Source organism: Rhopalosiphum padi, chromosome 4, assembly GCF_020882245.1.
Source record: "Rhopalosiphum padi isolate XX-2018 chromosome 4, ASM2088224v1, whole genome shotgun sequence".
NCBI classification, from domain to species: Eukaryota; Metazoa; Arthropoda; class Insecta; order Hemiptera; family Aphididae; genus Rhopalosiphum; species Rhopalosiphum padi.
The window spans coordinates 13,841,008-13,860,127 of NC_083600.1; the positions used below are offsets into that span (position 1 = coordinate 13,841,008).

Consider the following 19,120-nt stretch of genomic DNA (forward strand, 5'->3'; position numbering starts at 1 on the left):
GTTTTATTAATTATATTGTAGGTATACTCTAATCTACCATAATATGACGACGAAACGGATATTTTTCGAAGAGGATGGTGGTTGTCCGCTACCCGTTGCGAGTTTCTGGCAACGATAAAATAATGTCTCTGAAGTGTTGTCCTCAGCGTACATGAAATGTAGAAGGTAGTGTGTGAAAAATCTGACTATCATACCCTATTTTACGATGGTCGACGACACGCTCAAGATATAATATTTGCACGGAAATCTGGGTTTACCGTCAGTGCGTTCACGTAATTATTTTACAGTGATCATTGTAAATCAAGAGAAAAAAATTAATAAATACAACTTATATTTTTTCTCGTAACTAAATTTTAGAGAGAGAGGTATATTTTGGTATAAATGTATATTATTCATTTTATCAGCGATAACTATAATAAATCTAAATTAAATATATTTTTATAATCAAATTTTTTGTGCGGCTTTAGCCAGCCAGTATTCTATTCAATATTTTTGGCCTTAACGATACTTCACGTTTTTACATGCATGCCAGAGTCCGTCGATGGCGTTTGCGATTTTATTTTTATTCAAATACTCGATTTCTCGAATCGCGCCCGTAAACCGCTTCACGGGTCTGTGGTTTGCAGCACTTCCGTTATATCCCTACGCCACGTCGGGCACGATGAAATCCGGGTGCACGACGTTCGCGTCCACTTCCGCCGACGGCCGTAGCGCTACGTCAGCGTACTTCCGGTCGAACCTCTTCATGAACCCGATCAGGTCGTCGTAAACGATGTTTTTCACGTCGTCCGCCCACAGGAAGTCCAAGTGATTGAACTCCGGAAATGGCACCACCTTTTTCTCGGCCACGTTTGGGAGCCTACCCGCCAGAACTTTGACGTCCTGAAAAGCACGCGTGCGATCGATTATAATATTATGACATTTACACGATAAAATGACGGTGTGCGTGCAACTTGACTACGTATTTACGAAAACTAATGTCATACCTCCACCGACGACAGCCAATCGTTTTGCGCGTGATACAGGGCTATGGGCACCGTGATGCCGGTCAGGTCGTAGGCCGGCGGATCAGGTTGTCCGTACTTTTCTATGTTTTTCTGTTTGTTGTAGTTATACTGCCCGAACCATTGATCTGTGAACATGTTTTGTATAAATATTCGAAACGATATAAATCAATAATATACTATAATAATAAGTGTGAGTTAGCGGTCTGTCGACTATACAATCAAAACCGCGATTTTAAACGCGTGTCTTATACACAAGATGATTCACTAAACACGCTCACCTCTATTTAATTTTTGAACAACAAATTTCTTTATATTTTGGTTTTTGAAAAGAGACCATATTTTTCAAATTCTTTTATCTTTATGCAATTTAATGTGGTGACACACAAGGTATCCTTTTTTTCAATAGAAAATCACTCGTTTTTATTATTAATGGTTATTAAATGATTTTTTATTTTGAAAATATTGATATAGGTATCTAAATCTAAATTTTTACGACTAGTTTTTATGAATTAATTATGTAGGTGTTAAGGATAATAATTTTTACTAACGGTTGTAGGTATGTTAAAAATAAATTTAAATTCTATAATTTTCAAATCATCATAACCCCCCTCCCCTCCCTATTTATCTTGTAAAACTATATTCATAGTATTTTATTGTTATTGCTTAAAATACGTATAAGTACCTATAATGTCTAAAAATGCAGAATACTCGCTTAAATTTATATTTATTATAATTAAAATATTACAAAAAAAATCATCAACAATATACGCGATAAGAAAATGTGTATGTTCATCATCACTTATCAAAGGACTCTTAAAATTGCATAAAAAATCCAAGTATTTGAAAATATCGGTTTTTCCCGTAAAGTATAAGTTTACTTTTAAATTCGAAAATTCAATGTGTCTATGTACTCTTGATCAATGAAAACGATGGGTGTAAGCATGAATACATGAATCATTCCGTATATAGCGTATAGTATATGGTTATGATAAATTAATATACATTACTGACCGCGTTTCATGAGCTGAGCGAAATGAGTGAGTTGACGTGCGGATGCGCCGGCCGGAGTGTGTGCCAAAATTATGGGTAGAATGCTCTGAAACGATTTTACGAGGAGACGGGGTTTAGCTATTTATTTTATAATGCGGCATGATTTCTTTAACGCAAGCCACTCATTCTCCTGTCGATTTTTATGTTTTTTCTTAATACCGTTCGAAGTATACTCATATTGCACATAATAATCAGGTATATTAATTTGCCAAGATGGATTCCGTATAGTTATGCATTTTTAGAAAAGTTTTCTTCTCTAGACTGTGCAACTACAAGAAACTTAAAGCTTGGCGTTCTGTTGTGAACATTTTTATATAGGTGTTTCTTTTGAAATATATCATATACATTATAGAGCATCTATTTTGAAATATGTAAAACATTTTTTTCGACCAACACAAAAATTAACCGAGATAATGAGCGACTCTCGAAGAACTGCTTTTTTATATAATTATTAATTAATTTGTATGTATTGAATATTGGTTTGAAAATAATAAATAACATCACTTCAGGTGCTCGTGCACACACACGTACTTTGATCAGACGTTTCGAGTCGTACCCAGCGTACAGAAACAATAAGTTATCGCAAACACCTTCTGCCAGTGAGTTGGCTTCACAGAACGCTTTACCCGCGAACAGTAGAATCTTGCCGTTCGGCCTGAACTCGTAGTACCCCAGACTGTTGCACAACCACTGAAAACCGAACATATCCGTTGAGACTACGTGAGTAAAAAATGTTTAATATAAACTATTTCGGTGGCGTAAACATTAAAATATATAATATGATATTATATATTATTTATTTCAACATATAATATACACGTATATGTTTGTGTTTGTTTTTGTACATGCCGATTAAATAATAACGAAGAACACCGGCGTGAATTCGGCTGAAGCCCTTCTCCTTCGCCGAAATTGTTTGACGTCCACTCTGATTGCAATTTGGGTAAATGTTTATCATAAAATATAATATTGTTAATTTTATGAGTTATTACTCGTATAATATGCTTAAAATAATTAATAGGTTAATAAAAAATAAATATGTTATCAGTGACACCTTATCAAATCTAAATTTAATAGATGAAACTAAGTATTTTGATGTAGTATTAATGATTAATCTACATATTTTATATTTTGTACGTATTTATCAATTTTAGAAATGTTAAAATTGGGCTTATCATGTTTTTATGTAATTTATATAAATTATCAATAGTGTTATAACTTATAACTGTTTGAAAATGTCGCTGTTCTCAAACATTGTTTTGGTATTTGCTATATCATTAAAAGCCAGGAATCCCTGTCACCAACATATAAATGCCTAATAGTTACGCCTACCGTGGAGATTTACGGTTAGGATATCCGGATGCACTTGTATACGGGAATAAACAAATAATCTTATATTCAATTTTGAATAGGCTTTTAATATCGTCACTACTCTGTTATATAGTATTAAAATTATTAGATAATGATTTTTTCAAAAATTTTCATTGGATTTCGCCAACCGCATTTCGATGATTAATATTATTGTCTCACACACGCCATACTTACTGCCAACGGGTCTGCCACGGACGACAAGAACGTCATGATCGGGCTCTTTACGTGGTTTAGGTAGGCGATCGGCGCCATGGCTGCCATCGACCGGATTTTGTCTTGGTACTCTGGTCTCTCTGAACACAGGACGTAAAATATGGCTGTGCCCATGGAGTGTCCCACGTAGTTCAAGTCCGGTTCGCCTGTCTTGTCCAGTATGTAATCGATCGTGTTAGGCAGGTCGATTGTGCCCATCTCATGCCAGCTAAATATATAGTATTAAATAAATGTGTAAACGACGAAACCGTTTATACGGTTTGCTTATATAATGTGTATACTGTATTGCTATCCGAGGCCATTTTAAATACCATAATATTATATATTATTATATAGATATTAAAGTCATTCACCTGAAATCCCAAAATTTTTCCGGTTCTCTCGCCGGGTCTAGGGTCACGTGGTTTCTGGAGTATGTGTTTCCCCTGGAATTTGCAAGCCATACGTCGTATCCCGCGTCCGACAGTATAAACGCTAAAAATGCAGCGAATGATTACACGCGTCGCGTATTTAAATTTTAAATTTTTAAACAGGCAACATTTTTCCATCACCAGACTATAATAATGTATAACTAGTTTTAGGCTTTCAGCCACACGTATAATATAGATGTGAAGTTTCGAAATTCAATAATGCACATAATGTTGTTTTTTGAAATAAAAATACGGTTTATCGATGCCTAAAGTACTACATTTTTGAATTATCAAAATTATTATTTTTTAAAAAAATTGAGTGACATACCATAATTTATTCTAGCAATCTTACATATTTGTAGTCGTCTCACGACTAAAGTACATTCTTAAAAAGACTTAAAATTAGTTAGTTTTTGAAAAAAAAAACGGTAAACAGGTGCCCGTGGTCAATATAAGAAAAAAAAATATCTTTTCATACGTTTTTCTATGCCTAGATTTTGGCTATACATCGTATCGTGAATTTGAAGTTTTAAACGTGAAAAATAATTCCTTCGTCCCGATAATGCACTTAATATAGTTTTTTCAAAAAAACAGTTTTTTCAGGCCTATAATTAGTATTAAATTTGTGGATTATTAAAATTATTATTGTTTTAAAAGATTTAAAAAAAAATTCCTAAGATCTTTTACTAAAATTTCATTTAAGGGTACTACCATGTGCCATTTTATTCATAGAGACCTTGCGGTTATATACTCACCTAAACTACTATTTGGTCCTGCGATCACCCAGTCCGTCGAACTGCACAGTATGCCGTGTTGGACCAATACTGCTGGTTTTCTCGTGAGGGCCGTTAGGTCTTCGTTTCGGCTGTATGGTATCCTATGTAGCGTCAGATTGTAACCGTCTGCCGTGATAACCGTATGCCTCTCCGCTGGATATCCTTCTTGTCTGATATAATCGTCCTGTACACAGAAATGTGGGCGTTTAGGAAGGATTTTTACATAGCCGCGCGATTATATGTAAGTAATGTATATGTAATGTAGCCATGTAAGTTATTATATTATTTATATATTAAACTTCAAAAGTAGTAGTAATGAGGATACTATCCTAGTACAGTTTCAGTGTAAATTTCATTTATGCACGAAAATTATTCATACTAAAATAAATAAAACCACTATTTTTTATTCATCAGTTATAACTATAATACTAACCAAAAAATAAATCTACGATCTACCTATTAATATAAAATAAATATTTCATACTTTTCCTACTTCGACCATTATTGATAAATTATTAAAAATATTAGATACATCTAACTCCCACATATAAATTATACTAACGATTATCTACTTTACTTTTAAATCAATAAAAATTCGACTTAATTGTCACTCGTCTAATTAGATGAAGTTCGACTTCAAGCAGTGATTTGTCATAAACAGCCAGGGTAATCGTCTGCTAGCTTTTACTTTGTCCACCCATAAAAACAGCATCTCCCTATAGGTTCGCTTATAAGTACAGGTGATCGTTTTTGATTAAAGAATTGTAGTGACCTATATTATTATTTATTACTATGTGTAATCGCTATAGATTATAGGTAGTTTTATCAGTTAATGTTACTATTTATGTTAGCTACGACTCTTGTATTCATAATAGCGAATTTACACAATAACACAAATTTCTGAAAGCATGTATGTGCATTTAAAGTGTGTTGCCTCACTTTTATTAAATAAATCATATTATTTATATTTATCTTTAAGTAGGTAAGTATATATGCGTGTTATATTTCGATTATTTATTTATTTTTATTCCCTTTCTTTGCCATGACCAAGTCGTTATTATGTATATAAAAACATAATATTATAATTTACAATATACATATTATGTATACTTATAAGTATATTATATAGATATATTTATATGCTGCGTATATTGTATAGATACTACGCCCAGTTGGAGATTCATCGAGGTATATGTGTAGTACGATGTACAGTCGGTCAATAAAAACATCATAATGTAACGTCTGTCGTCCAGTCATGATGTTTATAGATTGCAAATACCTACGTTTTATTGCAATTTAATTTTTAACACAATATTCTTGTTTAATATATTCGTATATATATATATATATATAGGTACGTGTACATAGTTTTGATGTTTCAATCGTCGGTTTAGCGAATTGGAAATTCGTGTAAATTCGTGTAATGCGTATAATTTATTACCTCTCATATATATAAGAAATAACACAAAATACGATAAACACTTTTTTTTATGAGGATGATCGTCTGGAAGTTTGTATTTTGAAATCTACGAGTATATAGTGTATAAAATCGATTCTTAAATGGCTACAATAATACATTTTCATTTAATAGTCCATTCGCTAATAATAATAACATAATATATTTATACATCTAATATAGAAGTATACCTAAATATTGCTTATTAGTAATTGGTAACAAGTGCATTTGGATGACTGCGGTTTGTTAATGTCCTCCCGTGAATTATCACACATTCAAATGTTCATTATTATACAATTACACAACTTAATCATAAAATATATTAATTTGCAAAAAAAGTGTAAATTGTTGAGATCTCGCTACGGTGCAGCATGTCATCCTCTTTTTACAATAATACATTAAGTATTTATGTGTACAGAAAAAAATAAAAACGTTTTCAGTTTGTTATCTCTACGGACTTGTTTATTTTTAATTTTCTGGTGGTGTAAAAGGTATATAGTTGTGTTGGGAGGGGTGGTATAGTCATTCGTCACGAATTGGCATAATTTATTGCATATAAAGACAGATCATCTGGTATTATTTAGCTTGACCCAGATAAATGATAACGTAGGTATTGTATTAATGGATAAGGTCGTGAAAAGTCGAGAAATGAATCTTTTTTAAAACGTTCTTTTTCCACACGCACGACCTTTGCCCGGCCTTCCGCGAGGATCACACATCGTGCATTATGTAAGCCACGCAACAATACAATATTATATTGTGACATAGGAACACGGCACATATTTCAATACATCCAATATTGTACTTATTCGAATACCTAACATTTGTTTAAATAAGTATCTATTTAATCTTACGTTCAATACTGTATAATAGTATTACCAGTGGGAATGAAAACCATCTCTATATGCCAGAGGCGCTGTAAGGTTTCATTACAAATGTTGGTATTCTTCAATTTTACTCAACGTAGCTAAATATTAAATTGTATAATCGTTTGACATAGATACTGTTTATAACCGAAATAAAACCAGTAGTTAGAAAAAATATTAATTAAAAAAATACTAAATAGTGTACCTATATTGCAATGTTAATTTGTATAATCAAGGTTTTTTACGCGTTGAGCTATTGATCAATTACCCTTAAATAGTTCCTATTAGCCCTCTAGCGTGACTTCTCTAATTTTCTTAAAATTGTATCTACCAAGTACCAACCTACAGTAATAGTTAAATCAACATACTATAATATAGACATTTCACATTTGTGACGAATATGTCTCACCTACAGGTACGTATTGACGGGAGAGCTTTCGAAATGGCAATAATATAAATATTTTCCCGATCACTTACTATATTGCATATATATTATATAGATGCCTCTTATAATTATTATTTCAGCACGTTTTTTACCAACCCACTGCGGTCGGATCACGGACGGCAAAGAAAAATCCGTCGCACGCAATACTGCGATTTAAAATACAATAATCATAATAATAATATCACGTCGCGTGATTATTATATTTATTTAAGTGTGTTGTGTATTTTTATATGTATTATTTATACTATTGGGACGCACACGGCGTAATTACTGCTCGACGGCGCCCACGGTTTGAACAACGGCGCGAAAGATTGCGAAAACCGTGGCGGCGCACCAGTGGCGTACACGCATTTTCTGTACGGACACCTGTAGCGATGATAGTGTTGTTTGTGGCGCGCGAAAGCCCGTGAAAAAAAATACAATAAAACGAAAAAAAAAAAACAAAGTTAAATAATTGTTTAACACACACCCGCGCGTACACGTAACACCTTAATGATGATTTTATATTACATATTTTTATTATTATGTACGAGGACGAGCGGATTTAAGCGTCTCCGTAATTGCAGCACACGATCGTTGCGCAGTCGTATAGATATTATTGTATATAGTGTTGCTGTTATAGGTACGCGCCGTGTACGTGCTATCGTCTTGTAGTTTTTTTACTTAAAAATATTCTCCTATATTGTGCTCGGGGCCGCAAGTTATGGAGACAAAACATAATAATTATTAGCAACAGCATAATAGTATCGTTACACATCCGCTGAACAAATATCCACTTAAAACATAGGAGATATATCGTCGAAAAGTATTGCAGCAGCTCTCATCTCCGTGTACTTCGCTCAATTCAATATATACTAAACAACCAACTGACCAGTATTTACGGATACACGTGACATAAAAATTTGGGACCGACACAAGCCTTTTATGTCGCCTTAACGCCTATTACACGTGACCGCGGCCCTGACGCATTACAAAATATACTGTCCTCCACTGCAGCGCGGTGATCAAACATTATAAACGGCCGCAACGAGTTTGCAAAAATTTCGCGCTTAAAACCAATAAACTACGCCAACGCGTTTTATTTCACATTATCGCAAAATATCTACCGTACATTCAAAAGGATTTGTTCAGATATATACCTATTTCGGCTAATATATTATACAATTTACAATAAACATTTTAGCAAAATAGAATTAATTTCGTTTTCAAGTTCTGTTACTGAATGAAGCAGTCTCCTACTCCCGTATTTCGTTTCTTTGAGCTTTTTTCATCTACGTAACTTATATTTTTTACATTTAACAGTTAATTAGTTATGTATTTTTAAATATGTATTATTATAATATAATATTATGTGTGCATAATCCATCCGGTCTCGAATCGCGCGGGCCTTGCGATCGGTCGCGGTGCCACAGACACCACACAGAGTTCACCGATTTTTTGCCGGTGCGCGCGTTCCGTGATCTCGTTCGTCAGCGGTATTGGTTACTGTTTACTGGTTACAATAAACAATAAAATTATTAATAATGTCCGTTCTGTGTCTACACGAGTACATGGCATTCGTTTTCTATTACCCACAGCTACTTAGGTGACCAATCGTGTATATTATTATATAACGTCTTAACTGCGGTTAATATAATTTAATCATTAAAGCTGGTTAAATCATTTAATTATTTGACGACCGTTCGTCATAATATGAATGCTATAATGGAACAAATCCCAGTAAACCTGTATATTATACTTATACATAATGATATATTGATATAATGTACTATTATGTACACATTATATTATTGTGCGAGCGAGATGTCCGTTATCGGCTGTTAACTTCGTGTATATACATTTGAAAAATATAGGTCAAATGATGTATAATATTTATATACACAGCTGATTTTATGTTAATTCAGACTTATTGGCGTTCTTGTATTTTCTGAAAAACTAACCTGGGAAAATCCCAAAAATGATCATTTTAAAGGAACGCACCTTCGCTTGATAGCGGAATATACTATGCACATATTGTTTAGTATAAAATATTATGCTAAAGATCAAACTATTATTGTAAGATTAATGTACTTAGTGTTCCTACAGTTGCGTTGAAGATTAATTTTATTAATATAATATATTATTGTATCGAATATTATTATTTTTACACTGGAGTGACACTTGTAATAATTAATGTACCTATACTAAAATAACAAATGCTTGTATTTATGTATATTGTATATACGTATATACAAATTATAAGCTCTTTTAGATATGAATAAAATCGTCAGTCTTATGAGAATTTTACAGTTTTTCTAACGATTGTTACTAAATGTCCATATTGTGAAATATTTAATATACTTCTGACGACGTGTAAAACTACCAAATACGAAATTTTTTTTAAATCATGTACACGGTAGTTAACTGTTATATTATTTGTATGTTTCTATGTTAATACCTGTCGATGTCTGACAGCACTTGCTGGTGTGTATCGATAAAATGACAGTGGTCCAACCTTTTTGGACTCTCGGGCCACATTCACGAATTAAAAAGAGTTCGTGAGCCGGATAAAAATAAAAATGTTATATTCTTAAATTATTTGCTATGAAAAATAAAAAATACTGTTTAAAACTTTAAAATAAATAAATGTTCTAAAATTTAAAGCGGGCCGTATACATAAGCGGTGTGGATCGGATGCGGCCCTAATTGGCCGCCTGTTGCCGACCACTGTTGTATCACATACATGTCATATATTACGTCATATAATTTTTTCGATTATGCTGCAAAATGAGAAAAAAAATCACATGACATCGTTCAATCGTTATCGTTACTCAATGAATACAATTTAAAAAAGTTCTTTTTTGTGTCACTTTACAGAAATATCTGTTGTCTATAGTATATAGATAAATCTATACCCTAATGCCATCGTATGGCTGTAGTCAAAAGGCGTACGCTTGCAGACATTCTGTCTCCGGATCACGTTTCTCGGCTATTTCAGGTATGGAATAATATTATAATATGGTCAATGATAGTTCATAATAATTTTTCGTTTCTCATTGCACTGGTGCGCAATGTACATAACGCATTGACATAAGTATATACCTATGTACGCACCGACCGCGCCACGACGTTATAATATTATTATTGTGTAGGTACCTTAATATTATTACGTATATTTGATAATTATTTTCGTTCCACGCGCAGACCGTTGATATATCGCAATAACGTGCGAAAAACCACAGTGTATTTCGTGTTATACACGGTTTCTCACGGCAAAATAATATCAAAAAAAAAGTCACGACCACAGTGTATATAATACACATAAAATGATATATTAACGTATACCTAACCTATTGCGTTTGGAAGGGTTATCGCTATTTCTATGTATGCATTACATATATGAATAAAACCGAGAGAACAGCAAACGCTATATAATACTAATTTCTGAGCGTTTCGCCAGTGGCTTATATGGGACTCGGCTTTAAGAGTTTATGAAAATATAAGACTGTCTAATACGCGACTTTATGGGGTCGTGTCGTTGGATATAATTGCAGACGAAGTGCACGTGCGTGTACATCATAGATTTATGGGCACCTATACGTTTATCGTGCATTTGTGTATACACTAGGTTACGTGTATTTAAATATACGCGTACGTTACTACCGATAACGGCATGTATTATATTTTTTTGTATTGATATATTATTATTAATCATTACTGTGTGCGTTTACCTTAGAGCCGCGAACGGAGGAGACTGTCGCATCGTGTCAAGGTCGCCTGGTGGTAATGACCAGTATCTAATAATATCGTTATTCGTTGCTGCATAAACATTTTAATATACGTACGAGTGTACGACGTACCCACTTATATGTATAGAATTATAGTTTTGTATACGTAGGTAATTAGGTATTACGCAGTAGTATACACGTTACATACCTAGTAATATTCGCGACATACATTTACGAATAAAAAATATATATAATTTATACCGTAATTATTAATTAATTTATTAAGAAAAAAATATTATTAATCAAATAATCTAGCGAGAACGTGCAATAACAAAATACGAGTACTTGGCCAACGATGGCCTGCACTGGTGATGGTGAGACAAATTGCCAAATAAAGTAGTAAGTGATACTGTCGTGTATATTGATTAAGGTACTCGCAGGACTGCAACAGCATTGATAAAATATAATTAATTAATTACATTATGGTTATATGAATATTAAATAACTTTACAATAATATGTGTGTTCTTCTTCTAATTATTTATGTAGATTTTTTCCAGTACTTTTAAAAAAAAAGAAGTTACAAAAAAACGATTATACTCATATTTATGAAAAATAAGTTGTTGACTAAATCTATCTAGTATTTTGTTCTAATTCAAAAACGAATAACAGTGTAAAGATTTTATATTTTCATCATAAGTTTATATTAGCATTCTCTGAAAATAATAAAATATTAAAAAATATTTTAGTTTTTTGAGTTAGGTATTTATAGACATCAAGGATTTTCAACTTTTTTTTAGTATCGAAAATATAAATTTGACTTTCAAATTTTGATTGCGAAATGGTTCAAAATCGAAAATACTAGCTTTTTTTAGATAGAAACAGTAAGCCTACTCCACATAATTTTACACCGAATTCGTCCATACATCACAGGAACAATAGGAACATATAAACATACATCAGTACATCACATACATGCAGATATAGCATTAATTTTCTTATGGAGGTATACCCGTGCTGAATGGAGATGTACCATAACAATATAAAAATAAACATATTATTCTCCGGTTGGTATGTCGAATTAAGCAAAATTAATAATATTTTTAAATTGTTATAGCAGTGGTGTTATTTTATTTTCCACCATTACACACCCTACTCGGATCGAGTAAATTGTCTTTACATACTCAGACGACACTCGACCTATTTGTGTATACAAGTATAATTAATTTTTTTTTTTTTTTACTTAAGTCGGTGAAATAAATAAAAATTTTATATTTTTTAAGTTCTCTAGAAAAATTACGAGTATATTTATTATTCACGTGGTGACAATAATTAATAAAATAATAACTATAAGACTATAACGACTATAATCCAACTGTTAACCGGTTGATAATGCAATTGAATAAACCAGTATTATATGTATACAAAATATGAACTGGATTGTTTTGTAAACATAAAAAATACATTTGACTAGCCAAAAACAAGAAATACTTCTTATTTATTTTTCTACAAAGCACGATATGTCGTTTTCAATTAGATTTATCTTGCAAACGATGTTTGTATTTGTATTCGATTATATTCACGTTGATAAAAATATCATTAAAAATAATATAATCACTAAATAACAAACCGTATTTTTAAGCAGTCAACACGATGACATGTAGACATTTAGTAGATATATAATAATATAATATATAATCATAGACTACGTGTGTAAATAATTTTATTTAGAATCTCAAATGAAAATGATCACATATAAAACACATCATAACTCACTATACCTAGTATAAATTACAAAACCATAACAGCTAGATTTCGACTGAATTTTTCCAAAACATCGACTTCTCTTTTTATAAACAAATCACAGGACACTACGTAATTAAATATAAATTTTGCTTTGCAAGTGTTTTAGTCGACGAATTAGTTCTTAAATGACCACTAAAACCACTACGACATTACATGATTATATTTCAAAAAGTATTGAATTGTTTTTTTGAAATTCTGGAATAATACAAGGTACGTGAACTCCTATAATGTATTATATATTGCTTTTGTTTTTTTGACACTCATCCTCGCGGGTGGTCAAATAACTATATCGAACTTTAATTTATAAATGCCAACCTATATAATATTATTATTAATATACAAATATACATATATTTTAAATTCATAACTCGAAGCAGATAAATGTTTCCGTTAAAATATCATAAGTTGACTGTAGTCTGTGATGGTTTCATAAAAAAAAAAACTATGGCGGAGTTTAAATATTATAGTGATTGGTGTGTATTTCAATCGTTTATCGTTAAGAAAATTTCTGAAAATGTTAAAATTTATTGTTTCAAACTTATTCGACGATGCTCACTATTGATATTGTGTCGTCATAAGGGTCACCGCGAACAAAACCAGCAATCGCCGTTTACATAAATCGGATTTGTGGTGTTTGGGGGCACTGTGTTTGGGTTTCAACACCCAAAAATATTCAAAGCCTCCTACCAAAATTATTAAAATTATCTTCTTATTGTGTTATTAATTGGCGCATTTCGTGTTGGAAGATATTTTTAACGCTTCTCTCTTAAAATTCGTCTAAATCCCTACTTATAGCCTGCTATAGCGTAATATTATCTGCGCGAAATTTTTTTCTTTTGGCAAAACTGTATCGCGCGATGTCGATAAGAACTCATCGCGGACAATAAAAACAATCAAATGGTATGCATATTTGTTGTGTACCTATAATAAAAATAATAATAATATAAACATTATAAACTATTGCCCGTAATTACAGATAAGCTATTATAATAATAATGACGACGAATAATGATGCGTATATGAATAATAACAGCGTCGTTATGCAACTGCTGCAGCCGTATAGTTTACCTATACACGCAGCTTATTACTGCTACCAATCACTATATAATATCACAATAGTAATAGCTTTGTAATTATTTATTTTCTACGATATATATATATATTTATTATTAAACGATAATGACGACGATGATTATGATACCGTATTATATAGTCTATATACATGGGATGTCAACAACAAACCGTCCAGTATTGTATATCGAAACGCCGACTGTCGAGGGCAGAGCTGTACGCGCGCGTGCGACGTCTCCGCGTTAATATAATATCATAATATAGTAATATATATTATATATAATATAGTACGATTCCCGAGCGGCGGACCCTCGATCGCGGCAAAACCGTTTGCCGGGCCCGTCGTGATCGTCTCGTTTTCCACACACGACGTTCGTCTTCTACACCGCCGCCACCGCGTTCAGTGTCGTCCGCGCGGGTCCATTTCCCGGCTACAGCATCAAGTCCGCCGGCGGAGATTGAAACGACCGGTGTCCACCGGATTTGCCGATCGTCGCGTTTGTATCATTTCGCGCGCGTGGACCGTACCGCCGCGATTCGATGTCCGCATAATAGGTGAGAGCGTCTGCCGACGATCTGTATATTATTGTAATACATAACGACATCGATAATGTAATGTAATTTGGGTATACAATATGTATATTACCGCCGCGTAACGTGTATATACGTATATGTTGTTACGAATCGTTTGACGAATAATAAAATAGGTTTTCGTTTCGTCGTTAACCGCTGTAGGTAGTTATAGCTCTATAATATGTAGGTACGCATCGCCACTCGTCATCGTTTTCGTATAATATATATAAAATAGGTATTAAGTACGTTGGACTAATGGGGTACATATATTTAATGTATATACGAATGTAACTAACTGCATATTATTTAAACGTCGACACCACTGAAGGTTTATACTATAGGTATAGTCGAGTCGAAAATTATTACGATTTCACGACTCGTACGCGGTGCATATAAACTATTAAAGTCGCGCCCCTTCGGGTTATGAATAAGCAAATGCGTCTTATTATGCTTATTTTTTATAAAATGATTTTTTTTTATTCAGGTAGAGTCACCAAATGTTTAGACTTAACCGTTCCCTTTCAAAAATAACAAGTTTTAAGTTCGCTCTGCATTTATTAGTATTATTTATTGATCTTGATTTTGATTTATCATCAGCTGTTGTATGCGATTTTTATATACCTAGTATTGTCACGAAAAACGAAGCTTATTGTATGATTTTAGCCTTTAGGTTTCTCATTGAAAGGAAATAGCCATAAAATGGACTATGGAGGTATTTTTATGGTATTTTAGTATTTACTATACCTAGGGAACCGGAGATGTATTATGTTAATTTACATTTTAAACATAAAATTACTTGTCAATAATTGAAGAGTATTGTGTTTTGACAAAGTTTATGTTCTCTGTACTGAGTGTATAGGTAATAAACTAATATATTATACTATTAACTGTGAAAATGTCGATATGTGTCATTGATTCACTGTAGTGACAATATGATTTTTCAGAGTAGTCAATCCCATTCCCATATGATAATGCTTTATAATTACATTATTACCTACAACATACGCACTATATAAACACTGTATAATATGCTTGTATAGTGGTATTATAGGTATTGAAGTTTGCACCTATAGGCTATAGGTACGCGTTGTTTTGAGAACATTTTAAAAATAAAAACATGTTGTGTTTTGACAAATAATAAATATAATGAATTTATTCAAGATTATAAATACTATTCTTAGTATTGTTTTTATGGTATGTATAAAAAATATGTTATTTATTGTGTTCTTTATGATGACTTTTTTTATTGAATTAATTGAAAATGATAACCTTTGGAAAATTATTTATTTTCATTTATAATTTTTACTTTGTTTACTCTTTTAGGCACTAGCTGGCTTCTATATAGGAATGCATACATTTCTGTCTTAATATGAATCGAAAAAATCAGATAAATCTGTTTAAAAAGCGTGTAAAATATATAATATTGATCATATTTTCCATTTTGAATATTTATAGTTGAATGATCAAGTGCTCGAGTACAGTTAAAAATCGATTTCGTGTTTTATAAATTTAATCGCATTGTGAAAATTACACTTCGACAAAATATAATATAATGCCATTATATATCTTCAATAGAACGAACTGCTGAATATTTGTTATAAAAATAGCCCGATTATTATAGCGCTAAGTCTTCTTGTACTCAATAAAAGTCTAAAAGCATTATTTTATTTGAATTTCTACTAAAAACGTGCAAAATTTTACATCGAAAATTACGTGAAGGCGGGTAATATATGATAGTTGATTACTTGTAGACACCACGTGCAAAAGAAAATACGTTCACAAGTTCAAGTATGATTCCAGCAAAGTTGCTTAAACATTTAGAAGAACTTCATTTGGCCCTGGCAAACAGGTGAGATGAAAAAAATCGTATTTTTAGTATTGTTTTTATTTTTAAATTAATTATTTTTTTTTTTTTACTGGTTTTCAAAATCTGCAAAATCGGACCGACCTAACCGGCCGATTTAAGTTGGTCAACTAACCGCGCACGTAACTCGACTCTGTCGCGAAAAAACCACGCATCGCGCAATACGACCTAAATAATGATTTTTCGTTGGCCATTCGGAAACACCGAGATGGACGTATATACCAGAATACTTTTAACAGTATATGTAAACAATTTTTCTTCAAAAAATACGCGATATCCGTTTACTATACTATTACAACTTCATGAACACATCGCACCGAGACCGCGGTCAAGCGTTGACTTACCGTGGTGGCAGGCAAGTAGAGCTCGTTCGCGTACTTTTCCGTGCCGGGCCACATGGACTGCACGTCCAACTTATCGTGCAGGGCCCTCCAGTGGCCCATCACCGGGCCCGCCTTGGACGTCGGGAAGCGGCGTCGCCTGCGGCCGGTCGCGGTCGGTTGGCCGTCGGCCTGTCGCGTCCACACCCTGCGGGGCAACACGCCGCCGCCGGTCAACATCTGCAGGTAGTTCGGCCGGTCGCCGCCGCCGCCGGCCTGTCGCCACTGCTGCAGTCGGCGGCCGGCGAACATCGCGTTCCGTTGACCGGCCGCTAAGGCCGCGTTGAGCAGCGCGGCCAGCATGTAATAGTGCATCGCGGCCACACGCGCGTCAATATATCGGACGGAATATAAACCGATCTATCGCGTTTCGGCCGATCGCATGTGTATTTTAACAGAATACGCGTAGTCGTCGGTATCGCCGAAGGGATCGATGTCGATTTTATTATTTATATATTATGATTAAACTATATAATATATAAAGGAAGATTTGTATTATCAGGCGCGGACGACACGATAATATTATTATTATTATTATTACGGTAACAGCGGAGTCCTGTGATGCTGACGGTGGCGGCGGTGGTGCTGTCCCTGTCGCTGCGGGCGGTTGCCGAAACTTATCCGCGACCAACGGAACGTCATTTTCGTTATTCACATGTGCAACGTGTACGACGTCGTCTGGTCGGAGCGCGGAGTATGGTGGTCGACGGCGCTCGGCGAACTGCAGCGGCGCGGACCCGGCGAACGAATAACCGCGAATCCCGGCGCCGCCGTCTATATATAACGATGTTTAAAAGGACACGATGATAATACTATGGCAATCGCCACTGTCGGATAGATACATTATATGACGTGTGTATACAATAATAACGTGTAAGTAGTGGTCTCGCGGCTCTCCGCGGCTGACGGGTTCCGCCACCGCTCTTGCTGCTACGACCTTGCGCCGCCGCTTTACCTATCTATACGGCGCGCACACATAGCGTATATCCCACTACGCGCGTATAAACTGTGCAGCGACACACCACGCAGACACTCGTGCGAGGTGTGTAGTACACACACGACAAACTATAAATATTTGATAATAAATTATTTTGATTTGAACACGAAATTCCGTCGCCCCTACCGACCATCATCTCCTGCAGTGGCGACAGCGTTCGTATGTCCATATATACCTATTACCTATATAATAACGATCTAGCAAATCACATTGCAAATCGCTTGTATATAAACCTATCACAAATGCCTCGTTATTACTGTCGTGTTATATATTATATTGTTATGTATAGCGAGTGTATATACGTTGTTATATATTATGATGAACGGTGTGTAGCCGTATAATTCGGCGGCCGCCACTGTTGCGCATCCTTTCACCGTAAGTTTGCGGACGACGGCGCTTACAAAACGCGTATAATAATATAATATACGTATATATTTGAGCAACGCGTGCGCTCCTTCTCGTCCTCTCTCACTCGCTCACTCGTTCTTTCTCTTTCGCCGCGAGTCCATGTCGTCGTCGTCGCCGTCGTCGTACGTAATAATATATTATATTATCGGTATTTTGTTATGTGCCGTAGATGATGGTATATTATATACGCGTATATATAGGTAATAGGTATATATAATGATCTACGCGGCCCTATGATATATATTATATATATACCTATTATAATACCATACGAAAAAATACTAGTTTTTACGGCACAGCGGTTGCGGCCGAGTAGAGTTATACAGGCGCCGACGACGACTATAATATTATATATTAAATTGTATGGTGGTCGGGTGGCAATAAACAACGCGCGCGTTTTAAAACACTTATATTATTGACTATTGTGACTTATATTATTTGAATCCCACGACGACGCGAGACCGCGTGTACATCTCGCCATTCGTCCTAGTTTCAGATTCGCGATATATCGCTACTTCGAAATCGATCGACCGAACATCGTTTGTAAAACACAATAATATATTATACCTACGTAATATTGATAAACCTATTTATTATTATAATGATCGTCGGATACGCAATCGTGCCTACAACGACACGACTTGGTGATTTACCAGCAGATTTGTGATCGGCGCCGATTTGTTCGTTATTTTACAAATTTATTCAGATTCTAATTTTTGGA

At 34.1% G+C, this 19,120-nt stretch overlaps 2 protein-coding genes across 3 annotated transcripts in view; one reads left to right on the forward strand and one right to left on the reverse strand.

The window, feature by feature from the left end:
• Positions 1 to 328: 328 nt before the first annotated feature.
• LOC132928518 (lipase 3-like) lies at positions 329 to 17,824 on the reverse strand. Its single transcript, XM_060993248.1, has 8 exons — positions 16,959 to 17,824; positions 4,807 to 5,011; positions 3,995 to 4,115; positions 3,603 to 3,849; positions 2,589 to 2,747; positions 2,019 to 2,103; positions 987 to 1,132; positions 329 to 882 (listed from the first exon to the last, which is right to left on the reverse strand). The coding sequence occupies exons 1-8, from the start codon at positions 17,307 to 17,309 to the stop codon at positions 643 to 645; spliced, it is 1,554 nt and encodes a 517-aa protein (XP_060849231.1). The 5' UTR covers positions 17,310 to 17,824; the 3' UTR covers positions 329 to 642.
• Positions 2,926 to 19,120, forward strand: part of LOC132928517 (lipase 3-like) — a 37,304-nt gene continuing 21,109 nt past the window's right edge. Inside the window, exon 1 of one of the 2 annotated variants that reach the window (XM_060993243.1) lies at positions 2,926 to 3,000. The gene's annotated coding sequence lies outside the window, so the exon portion shown is untranslated. Of the gene's footprint in view, positions 3,001 to 14,604; positions 14,733 to 19,120 lie in introns of those variants that run through there. The other variant, XM_060993245.1, reaches the window with a different exon arrangement.